General features: G+C 29.4%; 2 protein-coding genes and 1 pseudogene across 3 annotated transcripts; 2 read left to right on the top strand and 1 right to left on the bottom strand.

Annotated features, from left to right (window-relative positions):
• Positions 1 to 1,094: 1,094 nt before the first annotated feature.
• LOC149892015 (uncharacterized) lies at positions 1,095 to 3,101 on the top strand (annotated as a pseudogene). Its single transcript, XR_016450269.1, has 3 exons — positions 1,095 to 1,439; positions 1,516 to 1,707; positions 1,969 to 3,101. The product of XR_016450269.1 is annotated as an uncharacterized LOC149892015 (transcript).
• A 559-nt stretch (positions 3,102 to 3,660) lies between these two features.
• LOC145192490 (uncharacterized) lies at positions 3,661 to 8,171 on the bottom strand. Its single transcript, XM_090078910.1, has 4 exons — positions 8,016 to 8,171; positions 6,120 to 6,230; positions 5,807 to 6,035; positions 3,661 to 5,217 (listed from the first exon to the last, which is right to left on the bottom strand). The coding sequence occupies exons 1-4, from the start codon at positions 8,092 to 8,094 to the stop codon at positions 3,825 to 3,827; spliced, it is 1,812 nt and encodes a 603-aa protein (XP_089935036.1). The 5' UTR covers positions 8,095 to 8,171; the 3' UTR covers positions 3,661 to 3,824.
• A 3,349-nt stretch (positions 8,172 to 11,520) lies between these two features.
• Positions 11,521 to 15,334, top strand: LOC149892014 (uncharacterized). Its single transcript, XM_090079815.1, has 9 exons — positions 11,521 to 11,791; positions 11,887 to 12,099; positions 12,199 to 12,438; positions 12,607 to 12,683; positions 12,791 to 12,987; positions 13,178 to 13,507; positions 13,668 to 13,826; positions 14,091 to 14,283; positions 14,483 to 15,334. The coding sequence occupies exons 1-9, from the start codon at positions 11,667 to 11,669 to the stop codon at positions 14,830 to 14,832; spliced, it is 1,884 nt and encodes a 627-aa protein (XP_089935941.1). The 5' UTR covers positions 11,521 to 11,666; the 3' UTR covers positions 14,833 to 15,334.
• Positions 15,335 to 16,538: the final 1,204 nt, after the last annotated feature.

Genomic DNA, 16,538 nt, shown 5'->3' with positions numbered 1-16,538 from the left:
AAAATTATTTTAAACCAAGTCGATTTTTAAAAATACTTCTTTTTCTATTTTTTTTTTTTTTTTTTTTTTATATATATATAATAAAGATGTAAAGGTTGCAATAACCCAAAAGACGATATTCGGCAAATCTCCAGTAAATTTAGGATCGCACGGGCGTAAGCAGCCCTTTTATCATTTAAGATTTCTTAGAGATTTACCTATCAAATTAGAATTATAAGCAAGTCATCATTCAATCTAGAATCCTCATAATGAATACGGTGATAGTAGCCTTCGAGGTATTCTGATTGAGAGTTTTCAAAATTAAGAATCCGCGTTCGGGGTAAAACTGGGATATTCTCTAAAAAATTGCTTTTCATTGAAGAAAATATGGAAACAAATTCTTTGAGATAACTCATATCAAAGCTAGATTCCTATTAAGATTTTCTTCAAATTAAACAATTCCTTGATGCTATGTTAAAAACAAAACGACAAAATTGGAGTTTCGACAATAAGCATCAAGCACTCGAAGCAGTTAATGAAAAAGGAATGCGTCTGGTAAACAATGTGGGTGAGAAGAAGAAATAATTTTTAGCTACTTCGAATATCAAAATAAATTGTAGGAACCAAATTTTTTCGCAAATAATATTTTGTAAAAAATGTTTGTGCTACCTCGAATATCAGAATACTTTCTACAGGAGCCAAAATTCCACGAGCAAGATCAGGTTAGTGGATACTATAACTAAGTTTGAAAGTGTGATGTGTTGGCTAATAACGCGTCACGTAAGGTGGCTAGTGTGACGATTAGCCAAAGGTGGTAGCAAAAGATTGGGTTGATTTTTTGAGAAACCGACATTCAGAAAGTCTTTACTTGAATTCGTGTCAATCTCTGTAGGAACATGGACCTATAAGAGATGGACGTGCAACATATTGTTTTTTTGCGAACCATGCTCGTAGCGCATTGTTACAAATCTTTTGTTTTAAACAATAGAAATTAAATTATTTTCAAGTCTGTCGAATTCGTCGAAAATTTTTGGTCTCGTCCAACCAGTCACGTCAACTTCCTTTTAGTTAATCAAGCTAACAGCAATAGAATCAGGATGTAAGCTTAATTTTATATCCTTCAAGTCGGCTTGACGTCACGAGAAAACACGGAAATAGCAACCATTATGGTTCGGGGGAAAACAAACTGAGTTTCTAAGTGAAGCAGTACAGCTAAACAATTGACAAAGCGTAAAAGACAACCATGTCAAAAAGCTGTTGCGTTCCTGGTTGTCAAACAAATAAATTAAAAAATCCAGAACTTAGATGTTATTGTTTTCCAGCAAAAGAAAGTTTAAGAATAAAGTGGATAAGTGCTATTCACCGAGCTAAAGTTGATGATTCTGGTAGAGTAAACCACAACAAAAATTGGTCTCCTAAATCAAAATCAACCTATGTTTGTTCTTTGCATTTTATATCGGGTAAATACATAAATATTATTTTTAATACATTTGAAGCTCCTTTGATTGTTTAAACTTTGATTGTTTAAACTTTTAGGACGGAAAGAAAATTTTGAAAAACACCCTGATGCTATACCTTCTAAATTTCCATGGACAAGTATAAGATCTCCATCTAAAATCTCAAAAATAAAGTCATCCAATGATATAGTTTCACCTCATCTCCAATTAAATTTACCTAATATATCTGGTAGGATCCAAAGATGTCAAAGAAGAATAAAAAGGGCTTCTGGTATTTATATAGAGTTATATATAAGTATATAAATATGATACAGGGTTTTGCAAGCTAATGATTTATTAATAGTGTTTTGAAATATATTGAAGTCTTTAGTATAAATATTTAACAAATAATAGGAAAGTTAAAAGGATAATTAAAACTTTTCATTTTAGTTAAAAGAAAATTGATCAGCAATCCTAAATCAATAAAAAAAATAATTATTTGGTAAATAATATGATTATAAAGAAGAAGTTGATTTTTCTGTTATTGATGTAGAAATGGAAACTTTTACTGATGATATGAATTTGCAATTACCTGTGGTATCTTCTTCATCAGAAATAACTTTTTCTTTGCAGTCACTTATTTTTACTTCAGAAAGAGAGGGACTTTATAATGAAATGGATGAACTAAGAAATGAAAGGGATTGGTTAAAAATAAAAAATATTGAGTTAAAGTTAGCTGCATCTCCATTTTCTTTAGAAGCTTTGAAGCAAAATCCGTCTGTTTGCATGATGTTGACTGGCTTAGACTTTAAAGTGTTAGAAAAAACAATTTATGTATATGAAGATATATTTGACAGCAGAAGACCAACAAAATTGAGTAGTTAGATCAAGTTATTATAACCATAATCAAGTTAAAGCAAAATTTAAATTTTGACTTAATTGCATATATATCTAACATTAGCAAAACAACTGCTATTGAATATTTTTACAAGTGGCTTGATATAATGTATTGGAAACTTAACTTTTTAATAAAAATGCAAGATCGAGATCACATATTCGACACTATTCCTGGCATTTTCAAAGCTAAGTTTCCACAATTAACATGTATTATTGATTGTTTCGAGACATTTGTTGAAGCACCGTCTTCGCTCTTAGCAAGGGCTCAATTTTACAGCCAGTACAAAAGACATTGCACAATTAAAGTGTTTATTTCCTGTACTCCTCTTGGGGCAATAAATTTTTTGTCAAAATGTTATGGAGGCAGAGCTTCGGATTTACTAATTACACGCGAATCTGGATTTTCTAGTAAACATGCCAGGAGACCAAATCTTAGCAGATCGTGGATTCACTCTACAAGATGACTTTGCTGCTGGGAGTTCTGCTGAGTTGTTAATCCCTGCATTTACACAGGGGAAAAAACAGTTATTTGCCAAAGAAATTGAAACATCTAGAAAAATTGCATCTGTTAGAATTCATATTGAATGAGTAATAGGATTGATGAAAAACAGATACACTATATTAAAAGGTATCATACCATTAAAGATTATAAAAAATATTAGGGATGAGTCTGCAAATAGTATTTTGGCAAATTGTGATAAAATAGTTGCTGTATGTGCTGCTCTGACAAATTTGGGAGAAGGCATTGTATTTAATGATATGAAAACCTAAGATTTACTTTGTAATGATTTATTGTGTATATATATATATATATATATATATATATATATATATATATATATATATATATATATATATATATATATATATATATATATATAAAATTAATGTTAAAATCTTTAATTTCAATTGTTAGTTATTTTATTGAGTTATTTTGTAATCCATTTTATTGATTTACTATGTATATTTTTTGCCCGTTTTTACATCTCTGTATGGTCTTCGAGAGTTTTTTATTGTTAACTAATTTTAAAAAAAAAACAAATAACATTTACATGTCAAAATCATGTTATTTCTAAAAGTTATAACTCAGTGCCTTAGAGAGGGAGGGGTAAAGAAGGCAATTTAACCAGGGCACCAAGATTGAAGAGGCGCCTGCCGACCGGTTAATTTTTTTTTTTTTTTTTTTACAATAAATCGAACAAATACTAATGAATGTAAATGTGAAATCTGCTTAATAATCCGAGCACCATCTTTTTAGCTATTGGAAAATAAAAATAAATTACAAAACCAGAGTCTCTTTTAATTAAGTTTACCGGTAACAAAGAGTCGTAAATCATAACGCTCTAAAATAATCCTAATAATAATTTATTTGCACAAAGAGTGTTTATACATTTATGATATTAGGACTATTAAAATATTATAATTTTTTCGTTTTTGGAAAAGATTTTTCATCACTGGGTAAATAGGATTGGTAAAAATAATATTTTTTCTCATAAACTAAGACAAATAAATTTAAAATGGTATTGTTTCTTTTTGTTTATTCAAGTTTATACATTGTTTGCAGTACCATGTTTTACCTTTCGGCAGTCGTTTCAAACCAATACAAATCGGGTGATACCAGTTATCACATTTATCACACCCCATCATACAGTCTAATTCTCCAGGAAACCCACAATTTTCAATACAGTATATCACTTTTTCAACTTCGTTAGGGGTATGGCTTTCCGGAGCTGACGGTGTGGAGCATTCTAGATTCCGAGTAATCAATTCGGGCAAAACAGTTTTTTTCCAAAAAGAATCACATTTTTCATAAATAATTTTAAGGAAAGTGTCATCCTTTTCAACATTAACAATTACAGATTCAGAAGGTGTCCATACCAGAAAATGACAAAATAGTGTTTCAGTGCACATCATTTCATGTTGCACTTGAAAGTAATAATTATTACTCTTTCTTAGAAAATAACCGTTTTCGTCTCTTCCAATGTAAAACTTACCACCTTCGATTTCTTCATGAAGTGACTTATCCTGTAGGCTATAAGGACACTTTACTTCAAGTAAACTATAGCCACAGCAAAAGCAAAACACTACACCATCTGGTGAAGCTCCATACCAAGGTTTGTTTTTGAACACACAAAAACCTATAGATTCCACTTGAAAGTTTTCATGAATGGGAATTGTATCATTCAGTGCTTTTTCTTTACAAGGGTATCCAGAGTAGATATTTCTGAAAAATTCAATAGCTTCTTTTTCATGTTTTCTTCCCCACATTAAAGCTGGAGTTCTAATTTCACTCTTAGCAATTTGACAAATTTTTTTCACTAAATTGGCATTAGAGTTGTCAAATGATGCATGGTATACTTGACCAATTACAGATCCAGTTATTCTCCCTGCTCGTTGGTCAAACCACGTAGAAGAATAATATTGTGTTCTTGTTGCTTCCTCAATGTAAACAACATCCACATGACTAAGAGTCAACTGGGTGGTTAACACTTCATGGTATTCTTCTAACATTAAATTGGTGTCAGCACCATACAAGTGTCTTAACGATGGTGGTAGTGTTTGCAGTTTTACTACTTTGCAAATAAATTTTCTATTGAAATTGCTAAAAAGACTCAAGCCAAAACTTTTTGGTTGCACAGATTCAATTTCTTTCAAAAAGTTCATTTTAGAATTATATGTTGGAATATTACTATTTACTGTTGGCAATAAAACTTTGTTAAACTTTTGTTTTGCTGCATCTGAATAAATATTAATTTTGGCAACAGGACAACCTGTAATATTTCTTACAAAGGTTTGATTCCATACACATGTTAACTCAGTTGGAGTGGATGATGTTAAACCAATGCGTACTGCAGCTTCAATCTTATATAACACAGCCCCAACATGAGAGCATGTTTCACCTAGACTTTAAAAATTTTGAAATATCAGAAATATTATATGTGTGTGTGTGTGTATATGTATGTATGTCCGAGCTAAAATATATTGAACAGGGGCGGGGCAGATGCAGGATTTTTTATGGGTGATGATTATTTATTTATTTGCAAAATCCTCTAGCCTGCGGGGAGGGGGAAGAGGATAAAGGGAGGGGGCAGACTGTTGCCAACAATAAATGGCAATTCATCATCAAAGCGGCATCACTGCCTTATTAATACTTACTTTACATTACTCTAAAATATCCATCTAAAATAAAATGAATAAAATGTTGCCTTGGCTATTCTGTTCATAAACCAGACAATTATTACTTGTCTAATTTATTTAACGAAGTGCACCAACGAGAAGGTAAGCCATAGGACTTTGCACTCCATCTGTAAAATGTCATGTGGCCTAAGGTCATCCAACTTATATATAAGTATTATTATACTATAAATTTAAAATTAGAGTTTTTCATATTACAAAACGGTTTTATTCACAATTTGTTACAATATTATGGGTGAATTCTGGGCATCATAGGATACCCCCTAGATCCCCCCATGTATAAAATATGAACTACTTACCCAGCCATACAATTGCAATGATCTGCCAGGATAGTCCCATCTGATTTAAGAGCTACCCATGGCTTGTAACATTCATCAGTATTCCGATAAGATGGTCTCACATCAGCACACATAATATATACACTACTTTCTAATTTGAAATGAACAGTTGTTTGAACCCAGCCTGATATAAAAAATTTCCAGGCATCCAGTGATTTAAAATTTTCCATCGCCTCTGGGGAATAAACACCTATAATTTAAAAAATAAAAACTAAATAAAATCATGAAACCTTAAGAATTGATTAAACTTGTATAAATATTAAGACCAACTTACACGGAGTCTTGATAAGGTAGTGATACAAATGATGATAAGTCAGTTGTGGCCATTCATTAGGGTTGTCAATCCAATTGTCTGCTGGAAACTTGTAAGGACATTGACTTAAACCTGAAAAAACAGTAAGAGTAAACTTAAACCTAAAAAACAGTAAGAGTAAATATTGTAAGTAAACAGTAAGAGTAAACATTGCTTTAAACCTTAAAAAACAGTAAGAGTAAACTTAAAACTGAAAAAACAGTAAGAGTAAACAGTAAAATCAAGTAGTCAAGCATGCTTTGAAAAATAAAAAAAGTTTTTTTTAAATTTTCTTATAAGATTTATAATACATTAAACACTAAATCTTATTAAAAAAATTAGACTTGAATAATCTATTGTAATATTAAATATTAAGTTAAAAAAGTAAACTAAATGTTTATTCAGAACTTATAGTTTAGTGAACTTTACTTTTATTAAAAGTTAATATTAATTTAATATTAAAAGTTTTAATATTAAATTAAAAATACCAACAAAAACTTGACAATTGTTATAGTTTAACCTTTAATTAAAAAAAAAGGTTAAATCGTATTTAATGTACGTAAACTAAAACAGTGAAAAGCGCAACTTTGCGTAATGGAAAAGCGCATAATTATGCAATAATTATGCAAAATTCTTAAGACCTCAAATATGTTTTTAAATCACGTTCTTTGAGTACTTCTACAATAAAAGTTCTTCATTATCATTTTCTTAAGTTTTATCTTTTTTTTTTTTTCTTTTTTTTTTTAATTTATTCAAACTAAGTAAGTTAATATGACTAGTTTAAGAAATTCATTTAAAATTAAAGCTTTGTTTGCGACCGAACTTTCATCTGATAAAAGACGAGGTATTGTAGTGTTTTAAGTCCTCCACCAACTGCCTTGCAAACTGCTCACTCCTCTCCAGGGAAAACCCAGAAGAACGTCGACCCTGAATTTGCCTCCCTTTTGAAGAGCGGGCGAGAAAAAAAAGAAAAGCATTAGTTTAATACAAGCACACCGGTCTAGCCCAGCCTCATTTGACCTTAGCCATTAGGTCTGATAAAAGACGATCTAATGTGGTAAGATTGTATATTAAAAAGATAATGAACCTAACTCATTATCTGGAACAATAATACGAGATGCTTGAGGTCTTGGCATTTTACAGTTTTTTTAAATAAAAGACACTTATTTCCATTTTACAAATATTTTCAATTTAAAACTTTTCTTTAAAATAAAATTTAAAATTTTGTGAAGTTCTTAATTATGCAAGCTCTTTTGTTTAAAAATAATCCGAAAACAAAAGAACTTTTTAATTACTTTTTATTACGTAATGAAAAAGTTGCGCTTTTTACTGTTTTAGTTTACGTACATAAAATACGATTCAACCAAAAAAAAATCGAATATGTTATGTATGATAAGTATAAATCATACATAACATACATGATTATTAATTATGATTATAAGTTATAAAAGATATAATACTAATTATGCTTAACATTATCTAGCATAATCCCTTATTGTTCATAATCTTTTAAACAATAATAAAAAATGATGCATAATTAATAATTAAAAATTATAATTTCAGATTATTTGATCCGAAGGTGATCAAGATTAATACCGATTGCGTATTATATTATTTTTTGAAGATCAACACCGCTTTTGTTACTTTTTAATCAACATGTTCTTAATAAATTTTTACTCTATTTATACAGTTTTGATCGGTTAAAAATAGCTAAATTATTTTTATCAATCTTCATAAATGGGTTATATATAGCACTTATGGTAAAGCACCCAAATACCACAACCACGCATGATTAAGATCGGAATGTCCCATAATAAGCTAAGTTACAAAAATAGCGTTAACGTAAATTTCTTCCGATCATTATTTAAAAAGTGCTACCTAGTAATGTCAACTTTTCATTATATCTTTCTTTAGATGTTGTATCTAGATTTTCAAAATACTCATAAATAGATCCCATAATGCTAAAAATAAACTAATAAATGCAATATTTATATAGAAAAAAGCGCTAGTACAAAGTTTATTTTCCCCTAAATCATAATGCCTTCCAATCGCGAACTTTGATCACGTGTCTTTCCGACTTGAAGGATAGCTACATATTCTTAATATTTTAAGAAATAACGCGGATAATGAGAAGAAATTGAGATCATTTACTAAACCACTTTAGTACATGTATAAATAGAGATATAATAAATAATACAAAATATCAACAAGTTTTTTAGCTACCTAGAGCATATTGGTTTCATGTCCAGGGAACTACTCCATCTCTTATATTGCTGTAGACTTGTAGTTTATGAATATTATAGAATTTTCCATTTTTATGTTTAACAACAGAAATATATACAGTTAAGGATAAATAACTTATACATAAAATGAATGTAAATACAAAAAATAAAAAAATAATTTGTCACAGTTTTAAAGAATTTAGCAAAGCCAATTTATGGCAAACCACAAGAATAACTAAGGTTTTTAATTTTAACATAACATGATTTGCCAGCTTTATAAACTAATTTTTATTTGACAAAAACATATGGGTTATTATGTGCCTTTTATGACAAATGAAGTAATATGAAATATGAAAAACGAAAACATGAAATATCTGGCCGCATTTTGCAAGGTAAATATAAGTTTGAATAACTTTTTAAAAAGTTTTGCTATATCAAATGTGTTATAAAAAAGCCCATTAGAAAATACACCTACTAAAAAATAATGCTTAGTGGAATATATAATATGGAGCTTAAAGAGTAGTCGAGGCAAAAAATGGCGACATATCGGAAAAAACATTTAAAAAATACACAAAATTAAGCCTGGTGAATGAAGGACCAAGGAGTTGAATGAAACCTAAAAAAAAAATTTTTTCGAAGCTTTTTTATACTTTGCTATACTTTTTTTAGTCATTTTAAAATTAACTTTACAGGTATATTTTATTATTGACGGAACTTTGTTTACACGAAAAAAGTTCCCAAATTTACAAATGTTTATCTTGGAAAAATGATGAAAATCTGTTCGTGTCGACAACTGATTTCATTTACCTTGATGTAATTTTTTTAGTAATTTGTTAACGCGTAAAGTAGTTACTTTATCCTAAACAGTCTTATTAAACAAATGCTATAAAAGTTTAAACTTATACCACGTGATCAGAGTTTCTGTTTTAAAACTGTTGGCAGCCATTTTAGTAGTTTTTTTTGATGACGGGTGAAAATTTCTTAGACCATTAAAAACTATAGACGCGGCTTTTTGAAATTGATTGAAGCCAAACTTTTTGCGCATATCACTTTGTGGCAAAAACGCAAATAATGTAGGGTTTTAGTATAAAATAGGATATTGTTTATGTAGGATTTTAGTTTAAAATATTTAGGAAATTTTTTTCCATTGAAACAAAAATATTAAAAATATTTTGAATACTTTCTTTTAAAGAATAAAAACATTACTTTGTTTTTTTTTAAATTTTTTACTCAATTAAAAACACTCGATTTGAATAGACATTAAAAATATAGTTTCATATATGTATTTATTGACCACAAAATAAAATACTTTTAGTTAATTTACTTCGAAGTTTTTTCCAATCTTTATTAAAACTCTCTCCTTGGTGATATAATCTAACGTTACAATAATAAAAGCTAATCATTTTGACTAAATTAACCAAATGATTAGATTGAACATCATTATCAAACATATGTTCTCTGTTATCAATAAAAATAGAGCTACGAACACTGATTAGAATATTAATAATTAACTTTGTCATTAAATTTTTTTGAAACAACCTCTTTTCTTCCTTAAAAATTCTGATTTCGCTTTCTGCAACTTTACATATCGTCCCCTCAGTATTATCTTGTTCTATCTACAAATTTTTTTTTTTTGCAAAAACTAATTTTTATTGTTTAAAAAAGTATAATGTATTATTTCCACTTATCAATAAATTATTACCTTCTCTGCTTCGTCAAGATTTATTCAATTTGACTTTGTTCTAATTATTACGTATTTTGTTCAATTTTACGTATTTTGTTAGTTTTATCTTATTCTATTTCACTTTTTTAAAACATTTTAGTATTATAATGTTCTAATGCCCAAATCTGCAATAAGCATCGGCGTTACCGCACCGTCGGTAAAAATGCGTAAATTTGCGTAAAATGCGTAAATCTGCGTAAAAAGCGTAAAAATGCGTAATTACCGCGGTAATTTTACCGCATTTATCACTTTTTACCGCATTTATCACTTTTTACCGTTTTTATCACTTTTTACCGCTCACGGTGGTTTAATTTTAAACATTTGCGGACATTTACGATGCGCATGCGCTACTTTAAAAACAACAACAACATCGAAATTTTGATTTTTTTTTTTGCAATGGTCTTTTACCGTAACCTAATAAAAAAGGTCATATCATTGCTTTGAAGATGTATATACCAAATATAAATTTATAAACTGATAAAATGTGTGGCCAAGGAAAACATATTTTATTTGAAATACTCAAATTTATTAATTTTTATGTGATAAAATACGCAGTAAAGTCGGAAATTATTTTATGGTCATCTTTACTACTAAAACATAATAATTAAGCGTTTATTAGAATTTTTATGCTTTAAAGCTATATATATTTAAAAAAAAGATGGTTTTAACTTTATAAGTATTAGTTATAGTGAAAATATTTGGACTAGACATAAAATAAATAACATACAATCTAAACTTTTACCTCAAGCAAAATTTAATCTTAAACTGCAAGATATTAACTGCATCTTAAACCCTCATGTGCATCTTTGTGTGTGTACTATTTGCAATGACATTATGCATAAACCGATTATTATAAAAAACTGTCTTCATTCATTCTGCTCAACATGTCTATTACCACTTATCATTGGCAAACTAATATCAAAAACAAAATGCCCTAAATGTTCCTTTTCAATTCCAAGTGATGGGTTAATTTCATCAACCAATGTAATTGAAATGATAAAATATTTGCAAGAAGTATGCAAGCAAGGTTGTGGTAGGTTGTTTAAAGTCACACAACTGTCAGAACGAAAGAGTCATCAAAAAACTTGTCAGACAACTCCGATATCAAATTTAACAACATTATCAATATCATCGTCATCAACTTCACAAATAAACTTTTCAGATATATTTGCATTGGATTCAACAAGTATTATACCAAGAATTATTGAAGATGCTGCTCTGCATGTAATAAAACAAAAAATGTCTCAAACAACATCCAATGTAATTGAATTTCCGACAGATGGACCAAGGGTAAGACTATCTTTACAAAAACAGAGACTGTTAAATTACTATAACAAAACAAAAATGCTTTTAATTTTATAATAGAAAACTATAGTATGATTTTTTGAACATTTTAACTAAATTACACAAAATTTTAGCCCTTATGCTTTACATCAACACCAATAGCCTACAAAGAAAGTTCAGATGTATGTTTACGCACAATTTGCAGAAGACAATTACAGCTAAAACATAATATGAGCAAAACATGTGGAGAAAGCATCAGTTCTACAATCAAGCAAACTGCTACTCTTTTGAAATCTTTTAATGAAAATGAAAAAATATATTCTGAGCAAATCAAATATTTCCAAAGCCAGAATATCTGCTGAAGAAATGATCAGTTTAAAAGCAAACATGAACAGTACTTATGTCAACATGAAAATATTATCTAGGTACACAAGATTGCAATTATTATATAGAAATCTTGAAAAGACAAATTCAATAGTTTTAATAGTTATTGATAATAAAAAAAAAAACATTATTTTAGGTGGTTGAAAAACAACAATGTAATATGTGCTTCTAATGCAAAACAAAGAAATGTGGCTAAGAAATGGTCATGTGATGATCTTATTGTTAAAAACGCTCCATTTATGGTTGAAAAAAAAGATTCAAAAGGTTCTTATGAAATCAAGGAATTGCCATGTGCATATATCAAAAATCTACAAGGACATATAATAAATGTACTAGATAGACTAGATAGGTACAAACAAATCTTTTTTAAAAAATACTTTAACATACTACAATAAATTAAATGCAATACTATAAAAACAAAAACTAATTTTTCTTGTTTTAATTTTAGCAACAACCTCTTATTATACAACAAGATTAAAGACAATGAAATCCATATAAAAATAGGAGGTGACTATGGAGGTGATTCATTCAAAATGTTTTATCAAGTAGCGAATGTGGAAAAGCCTAATGCCAAAACTAATACAACAATATTTAATATATTTGAAGCAAAGGATTATAGCACAAATTTGAAAATTTCATTGGCAAGATTTACATCAGAAATTGATTTGTTGCAAAAAATGATTTGGAAGTAAGAACATATTACAAAAGATAATTCAATTATTCAAAAACATCCAACCAATATTTGACATAAACAAAATCATCAACTATTCATTTCTTACCACAATTGTCAGGATTATGATAGATTACAGTTTCTTTTTAAAGAAATGTATAATAATTTAATTCTGTTCAATTTTAGAGAAAAACAGATTCGCGTATTTGTATTTGGTGATTATGAATTCTTGTGTGCAATTTATGGAATAACTGGTGCAACTGGTGAGTACATACTTAATACAGATTTCTTTAAAAAAACTCATCTGGGCTAGATAAATGCAGCATGATTTATTTTGTTTTCTTAACACAAACTTGTTCAATTACTTTAGGTAGAGACTCATGCCTGTTTTGCAACATCACAAGTCAAGGAATGTCAAATCCAATTAATGATAACATTGAAATGCGATCACTTAAGACACTGGACTTATCTCTAGCAAAATTTAACAACCATGGTGCAGATCCCAAGTTTGCCAAGTTATGCAACAATGTTATTGACCAACGGTTGTTCAATGTGCCACTTGATCAGGTGCTTTGCTTTTATTCATTATTCACATTATTTTGATTTTATTTATTAGGCATTATTTGCAAATTCACACGAATAATCGTAAACAATGTAATACAATATTGTTTACAACTTATACAGTTATTGGTGGGCTAAATATAAATGGTGGTGTATGCAATTGTAAATGATAATATAAACTCTCTTGTACTATTAGATAGGAATTCCTGCTTTACATATCTCACTTGGTATATACTTAAAGTTTTTCAACATGTTAGAAGACTCTTGTCACACAATTGACATAAAAATTGCAGGTCGAATGGCAGTAACCAACCGAACGCTTGACTGTGAGGAATTTAATGCATATATAGAGCACCAGCACCAAATAAATCAACTTCAAATAAGTATTCAAGAACTTGAAGATAAAACTCGTGTTATAACAGAAGCACTTGAAATGCAAATACTTTTTAACCCTGAAAACGAAGAAAAAATTAAATTAGTATTTGAACCTCACCTGATGCACTTTGGTAAGAAAAAGAAAGAACAGGTAACTACTTTAAATTTTATTATCTACTAAAAATATTTAATTTAGATTGGTAATTAAACCCGGAATGACTCAGCTGAGAATTTTATACATTGGAATATTTAAGTTTCATTTTATTGATTAGATTTTTTTGAATTTATCTTAAAAACATATTTAATCATAGATCTCAGAACTGAAAATACTCCTTGAAGCAAATCATATAAAGAAATCATTTGGGCCACTTGTAAACAAACTTGATAACGTACTTAACTCATTAGGAGTACAAAGACAAGCATATCACGGGAAAAGTTTTGTTGGTAATCATGTTCACAAAATGTTAAAGGTAAAATAATATCTAATATATATTTCCTAAATTTATAAAATCTACTCTTTACTAAAAACAAAGTTTACATAAATTTAAATTTACAATACAATATAAATATATGTATATATGTGTGTGTGTGTGTGTGTGTGTGTGTGTGTGTGTGTATGTGTGTAAGTGGAATAGATGGCTAATACTAACATTATTAGACATAACTAGATACATAATTAACAACAGTTACTACATATAATACATATTTCACAATTATTTTATATATTAAATTAGGAGAAAAGTATCCTTGAACTTTGCAACTCCATACCAAACCTTGTAGTTGAACTTGGGTTTAATGACACTGATATACACAAAGAAACTGTTGAAATTTGTAAAAACTTTGAGGTACTCTTCTCTAAATTTGGAATATGTCACAAGCTTATTAACTCCTGCAATCAGTTCAATGAAGATAACAAACAGGACCTTGGTATGTCATATGTTATAATTTGGCAAAACACAATTAATAGAGAAAATCGTTTTTGTTATTTGATCTTTATCTTTGTTTTTTGAAATCATTGTGTTATATATATATATATATATATATATATATATATATATATATATATATATATATATATATATATATATATATATATATATATATATATATATATTATTGGTTACAGAAAATGGAATCAAAGATTTCATGAAGTACTTCCGTGAAAACTGGCCAAACGCTTCAATCACACCCAAGCTTCATATGCTGGAATACCATGCATTACCTTTCATTAGAAAATGGGGAGTAGGACTAGGTACTTATGGAGAGCAAGGTGGAGAAAGTATTCATGCTGAAATCAACCGCATGAAGAGTACCTACTGCCATATGAAAGGACTACGTAGATTAAAAAGCATAATGAATGAGCATTTCATAAAAAACAACCCAACTGTAAAAAAATACCAAAAAAAAGCTCAGCCAAGAAAAAGAAAAATTGTAGATACTAAAAATAATCCGATAAAATACTGCAAAATGATTTAAAGAAAATAAATGGCAGCATTAAAGCCTGCATAATATTTTTGTCAGTATTTTTAACCTTTCAAATAAAAAGAAAACTTACCAATCTTTAAAAGCATTATACTATCACAAAAAAAAGTAACCGGTTTTCGATTTTTGCTTTAAATGATTCACAACCTTTTACATTTTCAAAAAAAATCAAGATAGTCACTAAAAAACTTAAAACTTCAGAATATAGACTATAATGTAAGCACAGGTTAAACTCCGCCTAAAAAACAGCTAAGTTTCACTTTAGTCCCACTTCTATTCTCTTTGTACAATTATTTAAATGATAGCTTTAATGACACATACCATACCTAAAGTATTGTTTTGATATCATTTCTTATGGACTTTTTAGAAATATCTACAAATAAATCTAATTTGAAGTTTAGGCAATTTTATAAGTTGTTCTTTGTTTACTTGCGAACATTGTTGTTTACCAACATTTGAGCAAAATATAACGCATGCGCATGATAAATGTCCATTACTAAATCACCGTGCGCTTTTTATCACGATTTACCGCATTTTATCACAAATTACCTCTTTTTGCTGATTACTGAAAAACTAAAAAAAGATACTTTAAATTGCTTTTTGTATTTCTATTAGTAAATATTACATTTACAGTTTTAAACAAACAAGTTATTGATAAAAGATTAATCATCAGATATATCATCATCTGTCTCTAATAAAATGTTTGCAAGCTCAGATGCTCTGTACTTTTTTTTCTCATTCCCCTTCCAATTCGACTTCATTATATTACCTAATTTTGCTTTTTTGATTCTACTTTGATTGTGCTGGATTGTCATTGGAATAAACAAAGAGACACTTTGAGTTTGGTCTTTACCTTGAGTCACTTCATACCCTTCTTGTTGAGCTAGAGTCCTTTGACTCTCTTGAGTATCTAACTGTAGCTGTTGTTGCTTATTAGGTTCAGGACCAGTTTGAGTATCTGATAAAGTTGGAGAAGCCTTTTCAAGTGCACCTCTTTTTTTAGTTTCAGTTTGACTATGTGATTTTCCCTGTTGGTGAGTCTTCTTAGTTGGTGGTGTGACATGTGGTAATTCATACGGCTCTTCTTCGCAAGTTTTTTCCCAATCGTTGAGGTTAGAAGGAACCCTTGCGTAATTTTGACTCACAAAAACTAACATGCTAGTGTTTTCTGGTTTTACATTATGTCTAAAATCAGTAACTGTCCTACCTCCTACTGAAAACATTCTTTCTGATGAAGCAGAAGTCACAGGTATAGCCAAGTAACTTCTAGCCAGACCAGCTAGCAAAGGTAACTCATTTTTATTTTGCTTCCACCATTCTAAAGCATCCACATCCCTTTCAGGTAAGGCCATAGTCTGATACTTTTCAAATTCAAGCATCAAGGGTGGCTTGAGCTTTGATTGGCTAGGCTGTGAAGTCCCAGGGCGATGCGCTGAAACCTGCCTCCTGTCTTTCAAAAACTCAAGGTCCACTGGATCCATTGTTTCGTCAAGATCTGATGTTTCTAGCGAAGTATGATCATCAACCTATGACTCGCAGAACTGGATTGTGGTTGGGTGATTGTCAACCAATTCCTTGATGGCGGCTTCCCTCCCTTCCTCACTGTTTGCAATATTTTTGAGTGTATATCCTCTATAATATGGGTGCAGAAGTGAACCCACATTATAGTATTTGACTCCAACGCCATAATTAGGTAAACC

Source organism: Hydra viridissima, unplaced genomic scaffold (assembly GCF_058129835.1).
Source record: "Hydra viridissima isolate aposymbiotic clone 2 unplaced genomic scaffold, HvirCarnegie_v1 scaffold_2, whole genome shotgun sequence".
NCBI lineage: Eukaryota > Metazoa > Cnidaria > Hydrozoa > Anthoathecata > Hydridae > Hydra > Hydra viridissima.
This window is presented reverse-complemented; position numbering and strand designations above follow the sequence as displayed.

Excerpts from the sequence above, each read along its gene's own strand:
- LOC145192490 (XM_090078910.1), bottom strand. The coding sequence starts at position 8,094 with ATGGGATCTATTTATGAGTATTTTGAAAATCTAGATACAACATCTAAA. Across the intron at positions 6,231-8,015 it reads TGAAAAGTTGACATTACTAG|GTTTAAGTCAATGTCCTTAC; the intron begins GTAGCACTTTTT and ends CTGTTTTTTCAG. Across the intron at positions 5,218-5,806 it reads CATTGCAATTGTATGGCTGG|TCTAGGTGAAACATGCTCTC; the intron begins GTAAGTAGTTCA and ends AAATTTTTAAAG.
- LOC149892014 (XM_090079815.1), top strand. The coding sequence starts at position 11,667 with ATGAAAATGAAAAAATATATTCTGAGCAAATCAAATATTTCCAAAGCC. Across the intron at positions 11,792-11,886 it reads AACATGAAAATATTATCTAG|GTGGTTGAAAAACAACAATG; the intron begins GTACACAAGATT and ends ACATTATTTTAG. Across the intron at positions 13,827-14,090 it reads ATGTTCACAAAATGTTAAAG|GAGAAAAGTATCCTTGAACT; the intron begins GTAAAATAATAT and ends ATATTAAATTAG.